The 16,163-nt window shown below is 42.3% G+C and overlaps 1 protein-coding gene across 1 annotated transcript in view; it reads right to left on the bottom strand.

Annotated features, from left to right (window-relative positions):
- The window catches only part of ppp1cb (protein phosphatase 1, catalytic subunit), a 35,949-nt gene extending 24,489 nt beyond the window's left edge, over positions 1-11,460 (bottom strand). Inside the window, 1 exon segment of the mRNA NM_001141688.1 lies at positions 11,373-11,460. Coding sequence (NP_001135160.1) covers positions 11,373-11,424 — 52 coding nt within the window. The 5' untranslated portion in view covers positions 11,425-11,460.
- Positions 11,461-16,163: the final 4,703 nt, after the last annotated feature.

Here is a 16,163-nt window from a genome sequence, read left to right as displayed (position 1 = left end):
AGTATACAGTATGCTGCTGCCATGCATGTGTGTGTAGGTGTGTGTGTGTGTGTGTGTGTGTGTGTGTGTGCGCGCGGGCGCCACCATAGGGGCATGTGGGTAATTACTCAGAGGGTGACAGCTGCATCTGTTGACATTTAATGAGGGATCAGAAAGGGAGGGGGGGGGGGGGGGTTGGGGGGGAGATGAGTGGCACAAAGGCTCACCGTTAAGGAGGTGAGACCACCATTTGAGGGGGTAACCAGGAACCTCCAAACCTGGGACATGTTCATTAGGCAAAAAAGGGAAAACATTGAGAACCCAGAAAATTCTAACAGATTTTCCTATTGGTGAAGTTCAATTAGTACCTCTTCAGTTTCAAAATGTTTTTTCCCGTTTGGTGCGGGCTGAAAATGACCATGTTGTAGAGGTGTAGGGTAGGCAACAACACATCTGCCACACTGACCATCAACAAGGGGGCCCCTCTGGGGTGTGTGCTTAGTTTGCTCCTGTACTCCCTGTTCACCTAACACTAATTGGTCGTGCATGACTCCAACACGATCATCAAGTTTGCTGACGACACAACGGGGGTAGGCCTGATCACCAACGACGATGTGGCAACCTATAGGGAGGAGTTCAGAGACCTGGCAGTGTGGTGCCAGGACAACAACTTCTCCCTCAACATCAGCAAGACAAAGGAGCTGATCGTGGACTAAAGGAAATGGAGGGGCGAGTCACTGGTCTACACACAATGTTAAGTCAATAGGTATTCAAGCCCTTTGTTATGGCAATCCTAAATACATTCAGGATTAAAAAATTGCTTAAGTCACATAATAAGATGCAATAATAGTGTTTAACAGGATTTTTAATGACTACCTCATCTCTATACCCCACAAATTCAGTTATCTGTAAGGTCCCTCAGTCGAGCAGTACATTTCAAACACCGATTCAACCACAAAGACCAGGGAGGTTTTCCAATGCCTCGCAAAGAAAGGCACTGGTAGATGGGTAAAACATTTTTTAAAGCAGACATTGAATATCCCTTTGAGCATGGTGAAGCTAATAATTACACTTTGGATGATGTATCAATTCACCCAGTCACTACAAAGATACAGGCGTTCTTCCTAACTCAGTTGCCGGAGAGGAAAGAAACCGCTCCGGGATTTCACCATGAGGCCAATGGTGACTTTAAAACAGTTACAGAGTTTAATAGTTGTGAAAGGAGAACACTGAGGAAGGATCAACAACATTGTAGTTACTCCACAATACTAACCTAAATGACAGAGTGAAAAGAAGGAAGCATTATTCTGCTGTATGCATCCTGTATGCAACAAGGCACTAAAGTAATAGTACAAAAAAAGGTGTCCTGAAAACAAAGTGTTGTGTTTGGGGCAAATCCAATACAACAAATTACTGAGTACCACTCTCCATATTTTCAAGCATAGGTGTGGCTGCATCATGTTATGGGTATGCCTGTAAATCGGTAAGGACTGGGGAGTTTTTCGGGATACAAAATACATGGAGCTAAGAACAGGCTAATTCCTAGGGGAAAACCTGGTTCAGTGTGCTTTCCACCAGACACTAGGACATGAAATCACCTTTCAGCAGGACAATGACCTAAAACACAAAGCCAATTTTACACTGGAGTTGCTTACCAAGAAGACAGTGAATGTTCCTGAGGGGCTGAGTTACAGTTGACTTAAATCTACTTGAAAATCTATGGCAAGACCTGAAAATGGTTGTCCAGCAATGATTAATAACCAATTTGAAAAAGCTTGAAAAATTTGAAAATAATATGTTATGTTGCACTATCCAGGTGTGGAAAAACACTTATGAGACTTACACAGAGACTGACAGCTGTAATCTCTGGCAAAGGTGCTTTTACAAAGTATTGACTCAGGAGTGTGAATACATACAGTACCAGTCAAATGTTTGGACACACCTACTCATTCAAGAGTTTTTCTTTATTTTCTACAGTGTAGAATAATAGTGAAGACATCACAACTATGAAATAACACATATGGAATCATGTAGTAACCAAAAAAGCGCTAAACATATCAAAATATATTTTATATTTGAGATTCTTCAAAGTAGCCACCCTTTGCCTTGATGACAGCTTTGCGCACTCTTGGAATTCTCTCAACCAGCTTCATAAGGTAGTCACCTGGAATGCATTTCAATTAACAGGTGTGCCTTGTTAAAAGTTCATTTGTGGAATTTCTTTCCTTCTTAATGCATTTGAGCCAATCAGTTGTGTTGTGACAAGGTAGGGTTGGTATACAGAAGATAGCCCTATTTGGTAAAAGACCAAGTCCATATTACAGTTGAAGTCGGAAGTTTACATACACCTTAGCCAAATACATTTAAACTCAGTTTTTCACAATTCCTGACATTTAATCCTAGTAAAAATTCCCTGTCTTAGGTCAGTTAGGATCACCACTTTATTTTAAGAATGTGAAATGTCAGAATAATAGTAGAGAGAATGATTTATTTCATATTTTATTTATTTCATCACATTCCCAGTGGGTCAGAAGTTAACATACACTCAATCAGTATTTGGTAGTGTTGCCTTTAAATTGTTTAACTTGGATCAAACGTTTCAGGTAGCCTTCCACAAGCTTCCCACAATAATTTGGGTGAATTTTGGCACATTCCTCCTGACAGAGCTGGTGTAACGGAGTCAGGTTTCTAGGCCTCCTTGCTCGCACACGCTTTTTCAGTTCTGCCCACAAATTTTCTATGGGATTGAGGTCAGGGCTTTGTGATGGCCACTCCAATACCTTGACTTTGTTGTCCTTAAGCCATTTTGCCACAACTTTGGAAGTATGCTTGGGGTCATTGTCCATTTGGAAGACCCATTTGCGACCAAGCTTTAACTTCCTGACTGAAGTCTTGAGATGTTGCCTCAATATATCCACATAATTCTCTTCCCTCATGATGCCATCTATTTTGTTAAGTGCACATGTCCCTCCTGCAGCAAAGCACCCCCACAACATGATGCTGCCACCCCAATGCTTCACGGTTGGGATGGTGTTCTTCGGCTTGCAAGCCTCCCCCTTTTTCCTCCAAGCATAATGATGGTCATTATGGCCAAACAGTTCTATTTTTGTTTCATCAGACCAGAGGACATTTCTCCAAAAAGTACGATCTTTGTCCCCATGTGCAGTTGCAAACCGTAGTCTGGCTTTTTTATGGCGGTCTTGCTGAGCGGCCTTTCAGGTTATGTCGATATAGGACTCGTTTTACTGTGGATATAGATACTTTTGTACCTGTTTCCTCCAGCATCTTCACAAGGTCCTTTGCTGTTGTTCTGGGATTGATTTGCACTTTTCGCACCAAAGTACGTTCATCTCTAGGAGACAGAACCCGTCTCCTTCCTGAGCGGTATGACGGCTGCGTGGTCCCATGGTGTTTATACTTGCGTATTATTGTTTGTACAGATGAACGTGGTACCTTCAGGCGTTTGGAAATTGCTCCCAAGGATGAACCAGACTTGTGGAGGTCTACATTTTTTTTTTTGAGGTCTTGGCCGATTTCTTTTGATTTTCCCATGATGTCAAGCAAAGAGGCACTGAGTTTGTAGGTAGGCCTTGAAATACATCCACAGGTAGACCTCCAATTGACTCAAATGATGTCAATTTGCCTATCAGAAGCTTCTAAAGCCATGACATCATTTTCTGGAATTTTCCAAGCTGTTTAAAAGGCAAAGTCAACTTAGTGTATGTAAACTTCTGACCCACTGAAATTGTGATACAGTGAATTATAAATGAAATAATCTGTCTGCAAACAATTGTTGGAAAATGTACTTGTGTCATGCACAAAGTAGATGTCCTAACCGACTTGCCAAAACTATAGTTTGTTAACAAGAAATTTGTGGAGTGGTTGAAAAACTAGTTTTAATGACTCCAACCTAAGTGTATGTAAACTTCAACTGTATGTCAAGAACAGCTAAAATTAGCAAAGAGAAACGATAGTCCATCATTACTTTAAGACATAAAGGTCAGTAAATCCAGAACATTTCAAGAACTTTCTTCCAAGTGCAGTCGCAAAAACCATCAAGCGCTATGATGAAACTGGCTTTCATGAGGACCGCCACTGGGAAGGAAGACCCAGAATTACCTCTGCTGCAGAGGATACGTTTAATTAGAGTTAACTGCACCTCAGATTGCAGCCCAAATAAATGCTTCTCAGAGTTCAAGTAACAGACATCTCAACATCAACTGTTCAGAGGAGACTGCATGAAATCAGGCTTTCATGGTTGAATTGCTGCAAAGAAACCACTACTAAAGGACACCAATAAGAAGAGACTGGCTTGGGCCAAGAAACATGAGTAATGGTAATTAAACTGGTAGAAATCTGTCCTTTGGTCTGATTTTTGGTTCCAACTGCCATATCTTTGTGAGACGCAGAGTAGGTGAACGGATGATCTCCGCATGTGTGGTTCTCACTGTGAAGCATGGAGGTGTGATGGTGTGGGGGTGCTTTGCTGGTGACAAGGTCAGTGATTTATTTAGAATTCAAGGCACACTTAACCAGCCTGGCTACCACAGCCTTCTGCAGTGATACGCCATCCCATCTGGTTTGCACTTAGTGGGACTATCATTTGTTTTTCAGCAGGACAATGACCCAACACACCTCCAGCCTGTGTAAGGGCTATTTGACCAAGAAGAAGAGTGATGGTGCTGCATCAGATGACCAGGCATCCACAATCACCCAACCTCAACTCAATTGAGATGGTTTGGAATGAGTTGGTCCTCAGAGTGAAGGAAAAGCAGCCAACAAATGCTCAGCATATGTGGGAATCTAAAATATAGAATATAAACACTTTTTTGGTAACTACATGACTCCATATGTGTTATTTCATAGTTTGTCTTCACTATTATTCTACAATGTAGAAAATAGTAAAAAAATATATATATAATAATAAAAAACTTTAATAACTTTTGACTGGTACTGTATGTAAATGAGATATTTCTCTATTTCATTTTCAATAAATGTCTAAAAACATGTTTTCACTTTGTCATTATGTGGTATTGAGGGTAGATGGGTGATAACCAAAATCAATTGAATCTATTTGAATTCAGGTAGTAACAACAACATTTGGAATAAGTCAAGGGGTACGAATGCATTCTGAAGGCACTGTATGTACATCCGATTGCCTAGTCAGCTCTACCTATATGTATGTCATGTGTGCTCCCTCTCCGACCTCTAGGTCACCAGGCTGCTCGTTATGGCGCACACCTCTTTCCCCAGGCGTTATTGCTTCTGTTTCATGTCTATGCGTTGTTCGTGTTTCTTGTTTTGTATTATGTTTCGTCCATTCATTAAAACGTATTCACTCCCTGAACTTGCTTCCTGACTCCCAGCGCACACATTACAGAATAACGCCTCACCAAAGGGAAGCATCAGGGAGTTATTTATTTATTTTTGTGTTGGAGGTGATGTCGGGTCCGGATGTCAGAACCGGAGCTACTTGGGAAGCATCAGCCGGTTTGTCGGGCTCCCATGACCCGGCTGGGCTCGACGGGCACCTATGCCTCGGCTGGGTGGTCAGGTTCCCGTGCCTCGGCTGAAGCAACCGTGGAGTTTTCGGCCGGAACATGGGGCTCTCACGCGTCAGCCGGTTCGTCAGGTTTCTGCACCTCAGCGGAGGCAACCGGTCCGCTCCTGATCCCCGGGATCGTCCCTGTGGTTGGCATCCTGCGGCTGGAGCCACGCGCCGGGGAGGGGGTACTGTCACGTATGCTCTCTCTCCGGCGCTCTAGGTCACCATGCTCCCGCTCCTCAGCCGGGTCGACAGGTTCCCGCGCCTCAGCAGAGGCAACCGGTCCGCTCTTGATCCCCGGGATCGTCATTTTGGTCAGAAACCTGCGGCTGGAGCCGCGCATCGGGGAGGGGGTACTGTCACGTGTGCTCCCTCTCTGGCCTCTAGTCACCAGGCTGCTTGTTATGTCGCACACCTGTCACCATCATTACGCACATCAGCGCATAATGACACTCACCTGGATTCCATCACCTCCTTGATCACCTGCCATATATATGTCCCTCCCTTTGGTTCCTTCCCCAGGCGTTATTGTTTCTGTTTCAGTTTCATGTCGTTGCGTTGTTCGTGTTTCTTGTTTTGCATTATGTTTCGTTCATTCATTAAATGTATTCACTCCCGATTCTCAGCGCACACATTACAATGTACATATATTCCTCAATTACCTCGTACCCCTGCACATCGGCTCAGTACTGGTACACCCTGTAAATAGCCATTTTTACTTGTTTTTTCAGCGTGTATTTATTCCTCGTGTTACTATTTCAAATTTTTTTTTTTATCTTTAACTCTACATTGTTGGAAAAGGACCCGTAAGTAAGCATTTCACTGACAGTGTACACCTGTTGTTTAGGGAAGCATGTGACAAATAGATTTTATTTTGACATATGATTGAGACGTGAGAGCAGCTAGCTTATAACAATGAACAGACCAACTAGAGCTGGTGTGTGTGTGTGTGTCTGTGCATGTCCAACCATCGAGCTAGCAGGAAGAATGCTATGGAGCTGCTGTTGGCCCACTTTCTCTGCTGTTGGCAGCAAAAACAGAACACTCAAGCCTTAGTAGAAGTTCAGTCAGAAAGTCAGACCATTGATAGAACCCCCTCATCACACACACACACACACACACACACACACACACACACACACACACACACACACACACACACACACACACACACAAGCCTTTAGGACCAGATCCGGCCATTTTCCCCCTCCGAGTTTCCTCAGTACTGCAGAGGTCTCAGATTACCTCTGGGTCAGTCTCAGGCACAACTGCCTCGGCAAATATCCATCTTCTCCACTACTGTCTCACACTCTCTCTGTGGGACTGTCTCAACTCCAAACCAAGCCAAAGATGATTATATTGGCATATCCATAACATGGGGTCTGCCGGTTTCATCGTATGTGTGTCTGCTGGTGTGTGTATATTCAACGTTTGTCCATCACTACTTCGGTCCATTTACAGAGCACACAGGAAGAACAATGTCATTGAGTTTGACTTTCGTTCCTAAGAGCACATACTGTAGCCTCACCCATCTGTAAAACTGTGTGCTTCTGTGAGACATCGTGCCCAGCAAGCTCTACTCATAACTGGCTGTGTGGGCACAACAATAGGTTAACTACAGAATCAGGAGCACATAACCCTTTACACTCGTAGTTCTATGTTGCATTAATAATACAAAATCTCAGAATAACTGAATTTTTTGCCAAGTTGAAGTATATCGTCTTAAACTTTAGGAGAAAACTGCCAAAGTTCTAAATTTAGCCTACTTCAGAACAAACAGGCACTTTCCAAATGGCTGAGATCTAAACTAAGTGCACTTACAATGTACCTTACAGCGTGAAAGCACCTACTTGTGAACAGAGCAGCCTGTACATCTCTCTGTGGCTGGTACAACATAACTGCCATACAAGAAGAGGAGCAGAGCACTCCTTGAATTCCTTATGATTACTACACTAAACAGAAATATAAAGCGCTGAAATAAAAGATACCAGACCACACACACAAATAGCTTATTTCTCTAAAATGTTGTGTACAAATTTGTTTAAATTCCTTTTAGTGAGCATGTATCCTATGCCAAGATAATCCATCCACCTAACAGGTGTGGCATATCAAGAAGCTTATTAAAACATATTTGGGATCGGTGTCCCGTCCACTGATTAGCATGAGGTTGTAAGTGTGAGAGAGTTGTGAGAGAGTTGCAAAGAAAAAGCCATATCTCAGACTGGCCAATTAAAAGAAAAGATTAAGATGGGCAAAAAAAACCCCACAGAAACTGGACAGAGATATGGCTTTTTCTTTGCAACTCTACCTAGAAGGCCAGCATCCCAGAGTCGCCTCTTCACTGTTGACGTTGAGACTGATGTTTTGCGGGTACTATTTAATGAAGCTGACAGTTGAGAACTTGTGAGGCATCTGTTTCTCAAACTAGACACTCTAATGTACTTGTCCTCTTGCTTAGTTGTGCACCGGGGCCTCCCACTCCTCTTTCTATTCTGGTTAGAGCCCGTTTGCACTGTTCTGTGAAGGGAGTAGTACACAGCATTGTACGAGATCTTCAGTTTCATGGCAATTTCTCGCATGGAATAGCCTTCATACTCAACTAGTCTAAAGAAGGCCAGTTTTATTGCTTCTTTAATAAGAACAACAGTTTTCAGCTGTGCTAACATAATTGCAAAAGGGTTTTCTATGATCAATTAGTCTTTTAAAATTATAAACTTGGATTAGCTAACACAACGTGCCATTGGAACACAGGATGGTTGCTGATAATGGGCCTCTGTACGCCTATGTAGATATTCCATTAAAAATCAGCCTTTTCCAGGTACAATAGTCATTTACAACATTAACAATGTCTACACTGTATTTCTGATCAATTTGATGTTACTTTAAAGGGACAACATTTTTTTTGCTTTTCTTTCAAAAATAAGGACATTTCTAAGTGACCCCAAACTTTTGAACGGTAGTGTGTGAGTATATATACATATATATATGGTAATTTCCAAACTTTCTGTCCTCTAAGGCTGCCTTTACACATGCATCCCAATTCTGAAATTTTGCCCAATTCTTGCCAAAAGAGCTTATCTGATTTGTCATAAGACCAATTAGTGGCAAAAGATCAGAATTAGGCTGCCTCTGTAAACGCAGCCTAAGTGACATAATGCCAATAGGCAACTGACTCAGTAACTGCAGTGTAGTATTAGCATTTGCCTATATGGTGATAAAGGCAAGCATTTGTTGAAGGGTTCTTTGCAACAGAGGAATTGGTAAATCAAGTTGGAAAATCCAACAATTGTCTTCACTCTACATCCATCTAGTTACTATAAACTGTAGGAGTATCTCATTATATTATCATAAATATTCAATCAAGTGTATGCTTTTATGTTATGCTTTACATATAGTAGACAGGCTACTTAAGAAAAATACTAACTTACATTTTAGTCATTTAGCAGACGCTCTTATCCAGAGCGACTTACAGTAGTGAATGCATACATTTCATACATTTTTTTTTCCTGTGCTGGCCCCCCGTAGGAATCGAACCCACAACCCTGGCGTTGCAAACACCATGCTCTACCAACTGAGCTACAGGGAAGGCCAATTATGTAGGTTAGACTTGTTCACATTTCTGCACATCAAAACAAATCGATATCTAGATCGATTGATTGTGGTTCCACCTCTAATTATCCGTGAGTAGCCTCGAGAGGAAATTGACCCAATCCTCAGTTTTTCCTAAAATAGCCTAGGCCTACATCCTTTCAGTCAGCCTACCAATAACAGTACAATTCCAAACCAACACTTTAGAGTTTTGCCACTTTGTAAACATTTAAGCAACAAAACTCATATTTTGTCAGATTGTAACAGTTTCAAATGACGTTATTTTAGCAGCACCGAGTGTCAATATAGTTGGCAGAAATGGGGGATTGGTATACTTCGGGATTTTGGCATTGAAGCCCTTTCTCTACTTCCCCAGAGTTAGTTGAACTCATGGATACCATATTTATGTCTCTGCAGCAGTATGAAGGAAGTTAATTTCGCGAGCCAATGCTAGCTAGCGTTAGCACAATGACTGGAAGACTATGGTATTTGCTAGCACGCACAGCAAGCGGCACCAATGCACGAAGTCTGGAACCAACAGGACCCTGAACAGCTTCTACCCCCAAGCCATAAGACCGCTAAATATACTGAACAAAAATATAAATGCAACAATTTCATTGATTTTACTGAGTTCATTTGGAGGAAATCCATCAATTTAAGTAAAACTAATTAGGCCCTAATCTATGGATTTCAAATGACTGGGAATACAGACATGTGTCTGTTGGTCACTGATACCTTTAAAAAAGAAATGGGCCTCAGGATCTCTTCACTACATTTTTGTGCATTCAAATTGTCATCGATAAAATGCAATTGCGTTCTTTGTTTTAAGCTTATGCCTGCTCATACCATAACTCCACCACCACGGGGCACTCTGTTCACAAACCGCTCGCCCACACAACGCCATACACGTGGTCTGCAGTTGTGAGGCCAGTTGGACGTACTGTCAAACTCTCTAAAACGACTTTTAAGACGGCTTATGGTAGAGAAATTAACATTAAATGATCTGGCAATAGCTCTGGTGGACAGTCCTTATATTTTTATTCAGTGTAGTTAGTTAAATAGTTAACCAATATCTACCAGGAATATCTGCATTGACCCTTTTTGCACTAATCTCTTTTGACTCATCACATACGCTGCTGTTACTGTTTATTATCTATCCCGTTGCCTAGTCACTTTATCCCTACCTACATTATATGTACATACTGTATGTACCTCAACTACCTCATGCCCCTGCACATCGACTTGGTACTGGTACCCTGTGTATATAGCCAAGTTATCGTTATTCATTTTGTATTTATTCCTTGTGTTATTATTTTTCTATTTATTCCTAGTGTTATAATTGTTCTATATTTTTCTACTATTTAAAAAAAAAATAATCTCTGCATAGTTGGGAAGGCCTGTAAGTAAGCATTTCACCAGGGCCGGTTCCAGGTGTTAGCAACATAAACGGTCGCTTAGGGCCCCAGGCCGCTAGGGGGTCCCGACCCCCAAAAACCCTCCCTTTTTCACTGACAGCCACTCAATTAGCTATGTCAGCTAACCATTTTTTGATTGGTAGTTAGTCTAGCGAGCTATCTAAACTTGAAGTAATCGTGGCCGAATACCGACCGGGCACAAAGGGCACATGCCCAGTGGCCCTGACCTGTTTTGCAGTGAGGTGGGGGGCCCTCCAACCAAAACTTGCTTAGGGTCCCCAAAAGGCTATAGCTGGCACTGCATTTCACTGTTAGTCTACACCTGTTGTTTATAAAGCATGTGACAAATACATTTTATATGAGTTACCTTGGACTTCAAGTCATTGCGATAACTCTAGTTAGTAACTTCCTATAAACCGAAAAGAGACAATTGTGCTAACAGCAACGTTTTTTCAAACTGCATGCAGAGACATAACAATGGTATCCACGAGTTCATCTAACTCTGGGGAAGTAGATAAAGGTTTTCATTTCCAAAACATTGAAGTATCCTTTCACTACGGTTAAACCTATACGCTTAAACTCCGGAGGCGTATTCATTACGCCGATTCTGTTGCAAAACGTTTCTTAAACGAAAGCAAACGGAACGAAACGGGGAAGGACCTTCCTGAATTTGTCCAATAGAAACACTCGTTTTAGCAACTGTTTGGCTAGCGATTACACCCCGGTCTCCCCTTCCCTTGAACCAGGGCCTCCACTGCAAGGACAGTGTTTTATACCGCAACGCAATGTCCAGCCCCCTGATTTGAAATGTGATTTAAAAAATATAAAACCTATAATACACTCACCCTCTAATAGTCGGGCGATCAGCGAGTCGACGTCCAATTCCCCCTCCGCCATTTCTGTAGTGGGTGGTGCTCTGAAACAGCACTCTCTCTCTCCACTGCTTACTGCTGCCACAGTCCCTGGCAGGCACCGCATGAACACCACCGCCGACTCACAGCCAGCGGAATGCACGTTCCTGGGTCTCTCCGCCCGAAGGTGTTTTGTACTGGGAAAACACTGTAGACCTATACTATAGGCCTATAATGCCACAGGTTCAATGGTAACAACACAGCTAAGAACATGTAGGACTAATCATAATAGGTGTATGCTAGTGTCTGTGTGTTATAGATCAATAACAAGTATGCAGAAATAGCCTACTTAACCTATTGAATGAAATCCAATAAAGCATAATGCATAATGCATAATGATGATTAGCCATGGCCATATTTCAGTAAAGGGAATTCCAATTTGCAATTTCTTAATTCATTGTGAAACGCTTATAATGTTTTAGGATTTTTTTTTCACATATAAAACATCTCAGTAGTCTATTTGTAAATCACTTCAACATGGGTGAATTTAATTGATTGAAATTTCTGGAAATCTTATAAACTGGCTTGTTTTTATTACTCCTGCAATGGGATTCTTGATTCTCTTGGAGTTGAGAACTGAAAGTCTCGCGTAATTGGTCAGATGCTCGATTAACGGTGCCATTATGTTTATGTAGTCTGTCCACGAGAGATTTTGGAGACTCGAGAGGGCGATGGGTCAACTGTCGATTCCAAATTTGGCTTTTGGTGCCTCCCTCTGGCCACATGGCGCGCTGCATGATCCAAAAGCCGGAATAGTGCACCAGTATAAATGTATACACCGTGGCACTGGTGACTTTATCCTTTACCTCTATCCAAGACAGTATAGGTTACCAATCTGTGTTATATATACTGAATAAAAGCAACATGCAACAATTTCAACGATTTTACTGAGTTACAGTTCATATAAGGACATAGTCAATTGAAATACATTCATCAGGCCCTAATCTATGGATTTCACATGACTGGGCAGGGGCACAGCCACTGGGGGGCCAGCGCCAGTCAATCAAAATTAGTTTTCCCCCACAAAAGGGCTTTATTACAAACAGAAATATCCCTCAGTTTCATCAGCTGTCTGGGTGCTGGTGTAACCGATGTGAAATGGCTAGTTAGTTAACGGTGGTGCGCGCTAATAGCGTTTCAATCGGGTGACGTCACTCGCTCTGAGACCTGAAGTAATTGTTCCCCTTGCTCTGAAAGGGCCATGGCTTTTGTGGCGCGATGGGTAACGGTGCTTCGTGGGTGTCAGTTGTTGATGTGTGCATAGGGTCCCTGGTTCAAGCCCAGGTTGGGGCGAGGAGAGGGACGAAAGCTACAGTGAGGGAAAAAAGTATTTGATCCCCTGCTGATTTTGTATGTTTGCCCACTGACAAAGAAATGATCAGTCTATAATTTTAATGGTAGGTTTATTTGAACAGTGAGAGACAGAATAACAACAACAAAAATCCAGAAAAACGCATGTCAAAAATGTTATAAATTGATTTGCATTTTAATGAGGGAAATAAGTATTTGACCCCCTCTCAATCAGAAAGATTTCTTGCTCCCAGGTGTCTTTTGTACAGGTAACGAGCTGAGATTAGGAGCACACTCTTAAAGGGAGTGCTCCTAATCTCAGTTTGTTACCTGAATAAAAGACACCTGTCCACAGAAGCAGTCAATCAATCAGATTCCAAACTCTCCACCATGGCCAAGACCAAAGCGCTCTCCAAGGATGTCAGGGACAAGACTGTAGACCTACACAAGGCTGGAATGGGCTACAAGACCATCGCCAAGCAGCTTGGTGAGAAGGTGACAACAGTTGGTGCGATTATTCGCAAATGGAAGAAACACAAAAGAACGGTCAATCTCCCTCGGCCTGGTGCTCCATGCAAGATCTCACCTCGTGGAGTTGCAATGATCATGAGAATGGTGAGGAATCAGCCCAGAACTACACGGGAGGATCTTGTCAATGATCTCAAGGCAGCTGGGACCATAGTCACCAAGAAAACAATTGGTAACACACTACGCCGTGAAGGACTGAAATCCTGCAGCGCCCACAAGGTCCCCATGCTCAAGAAAGCACATATACATGCCCGTCTGAAGTTTGCCAATGAACATCTGAATGATTCAGAGGACAACTGGGTGAAAGTGTTGTGGTCAGATGAGACCAAAATGGAGCTCTTTGGCATCAACTCAACTCGCCGTGTTTGGAGGAGGAAGAATGCTGCCTATAACCCCAAGAACAGCATCCCCACCGTCAAACATGGAGGTGGAAACATTTTGCTTTGGGGGTGTTTTTCTGCTAAGGGGACAGGACAACTTCACCGCATCAAAGGGATGATGGATGGGGCCATGTACCGTCAAATCTTGGGTGAGAACCTCCTTCCCTCAGCCAGGGCATTGAAAATGGGTCGTGGATGGGTATTCCAGCATGACAATGACCCAAAACACACGGCCAAGGCAACAAAGGAGTGGCTCAAGAAGAAGCACATTAAAGTCCTGGAGTGGCCTAGCCAGTCTCCAGACCTTAATCCCATAGAAAATCTATGGAGGGAGCTGAAGGTTCGAGTTGCCAAACATCAGCCTCGAAACCTTAATGACTTGGAGAAGATCTGCAAAGAGGAGTGGGACAAAATCCCTCCTGAGATGTGTGCAAACCTGGTGGCCAACTACAAGAAACGTCTGACCTCTGTGATTGCCAACAAGGGTTTTGCCACCAAATACTAAGTCATGTTTTGCAGAGGGGTCAAATACTTATTTCCCGATTAAAATGCAAATCAATTTATAACATTTATAACATATAACATTTTTGACATGCGTTTTTCTGGATTTTTGTTGTTGTTATTCTGTCTCTCACTGTTCAAATAAACCTACCATTAAAATTATAGACTGATCATTTCTTTGTCAGTGGGCAAACGTACAAAATCAGCAGGGGATCAAATACTTTTTTCCCTCACTGTATACTGTTACACTGGTCTCAGATGATCCCACAGGTAAAGAAACCGGATGTGGTGGACCTGGGCTGGCGTGGTTACATCTGGTCTGAGGTTGTGAGGCCGGTTGGACATACTGCCAAATTCTCTAAAACAACGTTATGGTAGAGAAATGAACATTCAATTCTCTGGCAACAGCTCTGGTGGACAGTCCTGCAGTCAGCATGCCAATTGCACTCTCCCTCAAAATTGACACATCTGTGGTATTGTGTTGTGTGCCAAAACAGCACATTTAAGAGTGGCATTTTATTGTTCCCAGCACCTGTGTAATGATCATGCTGTTTAATCAGCTTCTTGATATCCCACACCTGTCAGGTGGATGGATTGTCTTGGCAAAGGAGAAATGCTCACTTACAGGGATGTAAACAAATTTGAGCACAAAATTTGAGAAAAATAAACTTTTTGTGCATATGGAACATTTCTGTGATCTTTTATTTCAGCTCATGAAACATGGAACCAACACTTTACATGTTGCATTGATAGTTTTGTTCAGTATATATAGCCTACATGTACAACAAACTAAATAGAGTTTATAGGGAATTGGCCTTTTTATGGGCAAATTGTATAAGGAACAAAATAATGAAACCACATGCTGGTAGTGGCCTCCAACGGGGCATGCACTGATTGAATCAACGTTGTTTCCACATCATTTCAATGAAATGATGTTGAACCAACAGAGAACAGACATCGAATGGACACCCGTGCCCCTGTGGGCAAGTTGTGTAGCTTATAACAGGGATTCCCAAAATGTTTCACTCAGGCCCCCCTTCCAGCATTGTCTATTTCTATGGGCACAAGCACTGTTCATGACACAAACTGTTCACACCCTTCTTGTTGGCGGAGAGACATTTTTGCAGGTTTAAAGCTTATTTCCTGCAATTCTACACATTTTGCCATGGGATGCAGAAAAATATTGCAGTTTTAAAGTTTATTTCTTGCAATTCTATACATTTTGCCATGTCTACAAAATCTATGGGCTAAACAACTTAGTTAAAAATGTTAGCTGACATAGGCTAGTTGATCTGGACATTTCTGACAAGTTATAAATAGCTCTCTAAGGTATGCAATGACTGACAGGGCAAGAGGAAAACTGGTGATACACTACCCAATCACAAAATTGCACCTTGTGCATTCTATTATTACAACTTTCGAGAGTAAGTTGAAAGCTGGACTGAGTTCCTTAAAAAATATATACAGTACCAGTCAAAAGTTTGGACAAACCTACACATTCAGGGGTTGTAGAACATTGTAGAATAATAGTAAAGACATCAAAACTATGAAATAACACATATGGAATCTTGGTCAAGTAGCCCTTACACAGCCTGGAGGTGTGTTGGGTCATTGTCTTGTTGAAGAAATGATAGTCCCACTAAATGCAAACCAGATGGGATGGCGTATCACTGCAAAATGCTGTGGTAGCCAGGCTGGTTAAGTGTGCCTTGAATTCTAAATAAATCACAGACAGTGTCACCAGCAAAGCACCCCCACACCATCACACATTCTCCTCCATGTTTCATGGTGGGAACCACACATGCGGAGATCATCTGTTCACCTACTCTGCATCTCACAAAGACACTGCAATTGGAACCAAAAATTTCAAATTTGGACTCATCAGACCAAAGGACAGATTTCCACCGGTCTAATGTCCATTGCTTGTGTTTCTTGGCCCAAGACAGTCTCTTATTCTTATTGGTGTCCTTTAGTAATGGCTTCTTTTCAGCAATTCGACCATAAAGGCCTGATTCAATGCAGTCTC

The sequence above is a fragment of the Salmo salar genome, chromosome 07 (genome assembly GCF_965601325.2).
Source record: "Salmo salar chromosome 07, fSalSal1, whole genome shotgun sequence".
Lineage (NCBI taxonomy): Eukaryota > Metazoa > Chordata > Actinopteri > Salmoniformes > Salmonidae > Salmo > Salmo salar.
Note: the sequence above shows the minus strand (reverse complement) of the source record. Positions and strands in the feature narration are given on the sequence as shown.